The sequence below is a fragment of the Apteryx mantelli genome, unplaced genomic scaffold, assembly GCF_036417845.1.
Source record: "Apteryx mantelli isolate bAptMan1 unplaced genomic scaffold, bAptMan1.hap1 HAP1_SCAFFOLD_20, whole genome shotgun sequence".
Classification (NCBI taxonomy): domain Eukaryota; kingdom Metazoa; phylum Chordata; class Aves; order Apterygiformes; family Apterygidae; genus Apteryx; species Apteryx mantelli.
In genome coordinates, this window is record NW_027118553.1 from 733,475 (window position 1) to 741,191 (window position 7,717).

General features: G+C 53.2%; 1 protein-coding gene across 1 annotated transcript; it reads left to right on the top strand.

The window, feature by feature from the left end:
• Positions 1-4,548: 4,548 nt before the first annotated feature.
• Positions 4,549-5,861, top strand: LOC136995960 (olfactory receptor 14A16-like; the record flags this gene model as incomplete). The annotated part of the gene is made up of 2 exons (XM_067316956.1): positions 4,549-5,433; positions 5,706-5,861. Coding segments are annotated over 2 exons (1,041 nt in total), but the record flags the coding sequence as incomplete, so codon positions are not given.
• Positions 5,862-7,717: the final 1,856 nt, after the last annotated feature.

The following is a 7,717-nucleotide window of genomic DNA, read 5'->3' on the forward strand; positions in this document are numbered from 1 at the left end:
CCCCAGTGGCTGATGGGAGAAGTGGCAGGGCTGGGGAGGTGGGGAGGAAGGTTGTCCGTACAGTGTCTGACCTCGAGGATGGTGCTTTTCCTACATGTCCAGACTTCATTAGGAGACACTCTGGATCTCTATCAGTTGGAGAAGGTGGATATCACTCTAGTTTGTAAGCTGAAAAATAAGGAAAACTTTGAAAGCAGAAATCTTTTTTTTTTTTTTTCAAGTGCTCATTGAAATCTTCCTCTTGTAAATAGACTGCTGAAACCTCTCCAATTAGCCACAGCACAAGAATTGAAGAGCTGAAGAAAATTATGGGGAGAGGCATGGCTCCTAAGGGGGTTTTGCATCTTAATGACCCCTCGGGTGCATTTGGTGCTGAGCCCATGAACCTCATATGCTGAGAGGAGACTGAAGCAACCTCTCAAGAAGTTTACGTCAGAAGCAAATCCCCAAGTTTCCTGGAGCGTTAATGGGTCCCACTGAGGGCCATTATCAACAAAGTCTCCCCAGGGGCTGATTAGAGCAGAAAGTTGGAGGCCCTGATTGCAAGTTGGCAAAGGCAATGTGAGGGTGGCTGTGATGCCAAGTCAACCTTGATGTGTGTTATCAAGCAGAGTGACCAGGCACTGACAACCAGCCCCTGAGTAGGGGGGATGCTTTCCCTCACATGTTGCTCAAGGCTTTTCCTAGGGGCAGTGTGGGGGTGGCAGTGCGCAATGCCGTGTGCAGGACAAAGTTACAGCAGCTCCCAGGCTCCTTGGAGGTGAAGAGGCAACAAGACCCAGTGCAATAAAGAAACGTCATCTTCTCGTAGGCCTCTGTGGCAGAAACACTAGCCATAGCTAAGAGGACAAAGACCTCAGTTCTTTTGGAGGCTTTCAGCTGTGGCATTGCCCTTGGTCGCCTCCACCACAAACTGTCCTGCGCTGTGCCATTCCTGTGCCTCTTTCCCTGCAGCCTGTAGACACCCAATCTGCTTCCGCACCTTGCTCTCACTGTGGGATCTCCCCACCTTTACTGATGTCCCTTTTCCCTCAGTTGCTTTTCGTTGAAACACCAAGCCAGGGGCTGGTCACAGACTCCCTCTGGGTGCCCTGTTGCACTGCAGCACAAGTGACATTTCTTTTTCCTGAAGTCCAGTCTGTACCTTTCAAGCTGCAGTTTATTTCCCCTTTTTTGTGCTCTTTCCCACTACCAAGAAAAGTTTCATCATCTCTGAAACCACCCTCCAAGCAGTCACATGCTGCTACTGCACTGGCCTTAGCCTCCACTTCACCAGGCTAAAGCAGCCCAGGTCCCTCAGCCTCTCCATACACATTAGGCCCAGAATCCCATACCGGCAGTCTCCTCTGGACCCTCTCCAGGTGCTCCCCGTTGCTCCAGCACTGGACAGCCCACACTAGAACACACTCTTCTGGATGTGGCCACACCAGTGCTAAGTTGAGGGGGATAATTCCACCCTCCATCTCCAGTGATTACAATGGGAGCTTAGACAAGGAGCTCCCATGCAGACACCAATGTTGTGCTCACTTTGGTTTGGACAAGGGGATTCTCAGCTCCTGTGTGTTTGTGGAGTTCACGGGAGGGATCTGAATCCCACTCCAGCCCAGGGGCTTCTAACCTGGTGTAAGAGGCTTCAATGGACTCATCAGAATCAATACCTGAACCATGAGTAAATGAACTCCCGTCTTGTCCCTGTCTAGGTGTCCTGCCTAGTTAAGAGATGGGAATAGGGAGCTCCAGAGTAAGACGTTTCCATCTCTTGCAGATAACCATCCTCTGATGAGACTAATTGTACTGCCAGAATCAGTCTTCCTTCAGTGCTTAGAGAGGGACCATTGGTGATTATTTTAGTCTACTTCAGGGAACATTTCCCAGGAGGAGGGAGCACAAGGGACAGAGAAATTCATGCCTTCAGCTGGGTCCCTGCTTCTGAGTGGGGCCAGGCTCCTGGGACAGAGGGAGCTCATGGCAACCTGTCAGCACTGCCGAGAGACAGCTGTGGGCAGGAGCAGCTCCTCTGCCAAGAGCAGCAGGGCTCTGAGCACTGCCCGCTCTTGCTGACATAAGATGAGAGAAGACAGAGAGAAGTGAAAGGCAGTGTGGAGTGGGAGGCCAGAGGAGAGCTCATTGTGGGAGAAATCTTCATAGCCCTTGTCACGGTAAGTCTCTGGCTGCAGGGTAATGCTGCTAAGGTGCCTGGAGGGGACTTCTGAGCCCAGCCCATCCCATGACTGATAGGCTTTTTAAGAATTGCTCTCCCTGTTCTTCTAGTGCATAGGAGGAAGAGATGCTTTAGAGCAGGGATCCCCTGCTCTATCACACCATCACAGGGACAGGGCATGCTGCTACCTTCTCCCAGGGGCAGCTGCATGGGGGTGAAGCCTGGGTGTGCACTCAGGTCTGTGCAGGGCTGCAGTTCGGAGAAGTTCAGAGCAGTGACTCTGCCACCTGTGAGGGTCAGCACTCAGCCTGCCTGGGGAACTCCCTACAGCACTGCAGGACACAGCTCAGGGTGAGAGGAACGACCCCCAGCAGGGCCGGTCCATTCTCCCAAAGAGAGGATGCTGCATGGATCAAGGCTGCTCACAGCTCTAGCTTGTCTGAGGAGTCTTTTCATGAGGAATATCAAGAGAAGGGCTACTTCAAAGGGAAGGAGCTTTATGTGTCAGTGCTTTCATTTTTCTCCCTAATTTTGGCAGGGAGAAAAAAAGTAAGAGTTTTCTGGTTTGGCAAGGAACTGGGACTCCGAAACCTTCACTCTCAGACCCTAATAGGTCTGTGAGAACCCTCAGCAAGCTGCTTCATCCTCACCTTAGCCTACAGACAGCATTAGCATCACCTTTGTGGCCTCACAGGAGTTTATGTGACCTGCTCCTTAAGGACCTGCATGCACAGAGATGCCTCTGGCCAGTGCCCCATCCCAGGAGGTTTCTGTAGGGCAGAACTGAGCACACAGAGGGTGAGAAGGGGTCTCTGAGCACTGACCAGGAAAAGATGTTGGGACACAGAAAGAGCTGCCAGCAGGGACAGATCCAGGCAGCAGAGATGGGCAGGGAAGGAGAGGGAACTGCTAACAGAATCATCATGGTAGAATGGATTTAGGCAAGTCATGGTCAGTACTTTTGATGCCGACACCTTCCTCTGAGCAAGCCCCCTGTGTCTCGTCTCCGACCCAGCAGAGCCTCTGCCCTGACAGCCATGGAGTCCAGTGCATGAGCCGCCTCCTCTGCAGCCAGACCTGTGGCAGAGGAGAGGGGCCTGTCTCCTGCCACGGGCCCATTTCATGCTGCCTGACAAAGGGACTGAGAGTGACTGCCCTGCGATGTTGCCATCTGCGAGGTGGCATGCCCAGCTGGGTAAGGCTTTCCTGACTTCCCATCTGTCTCTCTTCTTCCTTGCCTCTCTTGGCAGCAAGATCATGGGGTTGCTCCTTGTTTCGCTTCCTATCCACGCTGCTCCTGTTCTTGCTCTCAAGCTCTCAGGGATGGGGTTCAGTCATCGATGCTGCAAATTGCATGACAGAAGGGTCTGCATGGGAATGAGGTTGCCCCAGGCCCTTCTGATCTATGTAGCTCTGGGGTTGGGAAGTGAGCTGACTCTCCCTTAAGGAGACACTCTTTTCAGTCCTAACGGTCCTTTGACTGCTTCCCTGTGGTGTCCTGCCAGGCTTCCACCTGCCCTCTAGAAAGGCACAGTTGTCTCATAGCATGTCTGTGATATCTGAGAGACAAATGAAGAAGGTGCAGAGATGATGAGAGTATGGAGCTGATGGTGGGAGGCTGTAAATGGGCATCTGAAAAGAGCCCTGTGTGTCCTTGGTAGAAGGGGAGTGTGGAGACCTCCCTCTGGTGCCCTGAGAAAGGCAGAGAAGGTTGGAGAGCTGCACTTTGAAACTGGACTCGTCTGCTCTCAGCAGGGGCTGGTTTCTTCTCAGGGCAGTGTATGGGAGTGATCATCCTCCAGCTCAAAGTGGTGGAAGCACTGGACAGCTGGGAACAAAACTAATAGACTCACTCTTCACCAATGGACAGTGAATCCCTTTTTCTCAGGACTCACTGCAGAAGTGCCAAGGATTTCTGCCTTCAAGGAATACTCCCCAGGGGTAACAAGGACATCCCAAAGAAAATAAAAAATATTAAAAAATCCCTAAAACTCTGTTTATCAACCCTCATTCTTTACAGTTCAGAGTGAAGATGCTGAAAAGCCATTCTACATGACGGGTGGATTTCACCTGACAGAAATTGTGGATATCAGAGCTAGTGACCCCTGTTGCCCCATTCCCACTACTGTACAGCAGAACAGGCTCCTCTGGAGCCCATGAGCAGAGATCCCTGCTCCCCACAGCACGCTCAGTGAGCACAACCTGGAGTTTAAGCAAGGGAGCTGCACAAAGATCCTCTCCGTAAAGAGAGAGGCAATGTGGGGGGGGTTGTAGAACTGCAAGACTTTTTTTTTTTTTCTTGAAAAGTCTCTCCTAACTTTTAATGTCTTTTCTTCTTTGAACAGTCCCCCATGCCCAGAGATAGCAAAATGTCCAACAACAGCTCCCTCAATGAGTTCCTTCTCCTGGCATTTGCAGACACACGGGAACTTCAGCTCTTGCACTTCTCGCTCTTCCTGGGCATCTACCTGGCTGCCCTCCTGGGCAATGGCCTCATCATCACAGCTGTAGCCTGCGACCACCACCTACACACTCCCATGTACTTCTTCCTCCTCAACCTCTCCCTCCTTGACCTTGGCTCCATCTCCACCACGGTCCCCAAAACCATGGCCAATTCCCTCTGGAACACCAGGGCCATTTCCTACTTGGGATGTGCTGCACAGGTCTTCCTCATTTTCTTCTTGTTAGGAGGAGAGTATGCTCTCCTCACTGTCATGGCCTATGACCGCTACGTTGCCATCTGCAAACCTTTGCACTATGGAAACATCATGGGCAGCAGAGCTTGTGTCAAAATGGCAGCAGCTGCCTGGGCCAGTGGTTTTCTCAATGGTCTCCTGCACACTGGGAACACATTTTCAATACCACTCTGCCAAAGCAATGTCATCGACCAGTTCTTCTGTGAAGTTCCCCAGATCCTCAAGCTCTCCTGCTCTGACTCCTACCTCAGGGAAGTTGGGCTTATTGCGGTTAATGCCTGTTTATTCTTTGGGTGTTTTGTTTTCATTGTGCTGTCCTACGTGCAGATCTTCACTGCTGTGCTGAGGATCCCCTCTGAGCAGGGACGGCACAAAGCCTTTTCCATGTGCCTGCCTCACCTGGTCGTGGTCTCCCTGTTCATCAGCACTGGCACATTTGCCTACCTGAAGCCCCCCTCCATCTCCTCCCCAGCTCTGGATCTGGTGGTGACTGTTCTGTACGCGGTGGTGCCTCCAACAGTGAACCCCCTCATCTACAGCATGAGGAACAAGGAGCTCAAAGATGCTGTGAGGAAAGTGATTTCATGGACATTTTTCAGCAGTGGTAACATTGCCATTTCTCTCCACAAATGACTCCCGCTGTGTCCCGTACCAGGACTGAGTGTTGTTTGTTCACTTTATTTTTATTATTATTACTATTATTATTATTGTTTGTTATCATGTTGCTGCACAAATGCTTGCATTCATTCCACTTTTACTGGGGCTGCTCTGTCTCACCTGGTGCCCATATAAAATTGTGTCCAACATGGGGTCAGAGCTGACTCCCTCACGGTGTCTCTGTAATAAAGATGGTTCTTCCTGGTGCAATGCCTGAAGGTTGGGCTTTTCCTCCAAAGCTGCTGTCAAAAATAGCCCCAAGGAATTGCACCCCAGAAGGGCCTGTTGCACAGGGTTCTCCAAGTGTTCAGGAACAAAAAGTTCATAATAGTGTCATGATCTCTTAGAGACCAAGGGCTGGATTTAGGACTCATCCATCAGTGTCCGGTGATAGTGGAGGGGATGAACGGTCACAGATTTACATGCTCACAGCTGTCTGACATGTTAAGGCCTAGTGTCGGATGTCCATCCTTCTGGAGGGGAATCTGGAGGTGCCAGGAGAGCACAGGGCATCTCCCGGGGCAGCGTGTACCTGGAGTGGGAAGTGAGTGGAGTGTCACAAAGGGAGAGGTCCTCCAAGGTGGAGGCACTTAAACTTAAAGCACTTAACCCAGGTATCCATGGGAAAAGCAGGACTCTGCAATCCCAGCAGAGGCAGTGGGGACCCATCTGTCATGGGGAAGGGAGACTGGAGAGCGATTCATGTCGTCAGTGTGATACCAGGGGCAAGATGTAGAGGCGCACCTGGACTCAACTAGTACCCTTGGAAATGCTCCATAGTCCCTCCAAGCACCTGCCACATCCGCAGTCCCTGGAGGGATTAGAGGCTGTGATCCCCATTTGGTTGGGTCTGCTTCCCACCCTGACCAGCATGGCCAGTGCAGAGTGACCCCGTGGCCCTGTGGCCCCACAGCCCACTTGCTGTGCTGAGCAGCACCATCAGCTTGGGGCCCTGCGGCAGAACAGGGGAGGGGGTGTGTGAATGGTCAATGAGATCAGAGGAGGGATAGGGAGAGTTGAGAAGGAAGTGGAACTGGGCTTCCCCACCCTCCCAGCTCATAGTGCCATCGTCCCTCCTGACAACTGGCACCAAAAAGAAGGCTGGGAGCCCTTGTGGGAGCTTGTGTTGAAGGAAGCATGACCCAGGAGCCATATCAGTTTGCTGCTGTCCCTCAGGCCCTGTCCCCAGCACATCTCCTTCAGACTGTCTCCACCACCCTGCATGCTGGCCATTACCCCAAAAGTCACCCCCAAACAAGGCTCCGTACCCAGCTGGAGACCTAAGTGTCCAACTGTGAGCCCTGAGAGGACAAGCCCGTTCTAGGGTCCTCTGCAGGGCTGGCAGGGAGCATGCAGAGGAGGTCCTGGGACCATCTACTGGTCCTGTAGACCATCCTCTTCCCATGGGGGCCCTCAGGCAGGGTCTGTCAGAACACAGATCCAGCCCAGCTTCTTGTTGCATGAACCCAAAGGAGAAAGTGTCACAGGAAACTCCTCCCAGATGCAACCCCTCATACCAGCCATTTCCAGCACTGGCCGTTCCCCATGGTGCAGGTGAGGGGTGATCTTGGATTGTGACCATCTCCGTCTGCCTGCTGGGCTCAGCACCTGTATGGGGGGGATGGCCATCCTGCCTGGCCTCTCTCCCTGGGCCCAGACCTCAGCAGACCCCAGAGCATGGCCTTCTGCAAACCCCAGGAGGCCAGGATGAGGGCTGGGCAGGGGCTGAGGACTGGTGGGAAGCTTCCGGGCAGGAGGGCCATGGGGGACGGGACACTGAGGACTGTCATGGTGACCATCCTGGGGGGGGGGGGTTCCCCACCCCTGAAGGCACCCTGTCCTGTGCAGTGCCTGCACAGTGGGGCCGTGGAGCCATGTGCAGGGCAGCAGGGCTGGGTCAGCGCAGGGTTGGGGTGCAGATGAAAGTCTCGACACTCCAGAAGCTCCTGACGGTCCTGGAGGGGACTCACTGCTGCTAGTGGGGTCGAGGGTTTCTCGGGAGCTGCAGCCACCAGCACCGCCTGCCAGGACCCCCACACCAGGACAGATGGTCGGTGTCAAGCACTGCAGCTCACAGTGCTCACCATCCTGTGTCACTGTCCTCTCTCAGGAGCACCATTGGGTGTCACTCCCTGCCTGGGTGTGGAGAGGAGCTGCTGAAGCTTAGCTTCTCACCCGTGCTGCCCCCGACTCTTCCCAGAAG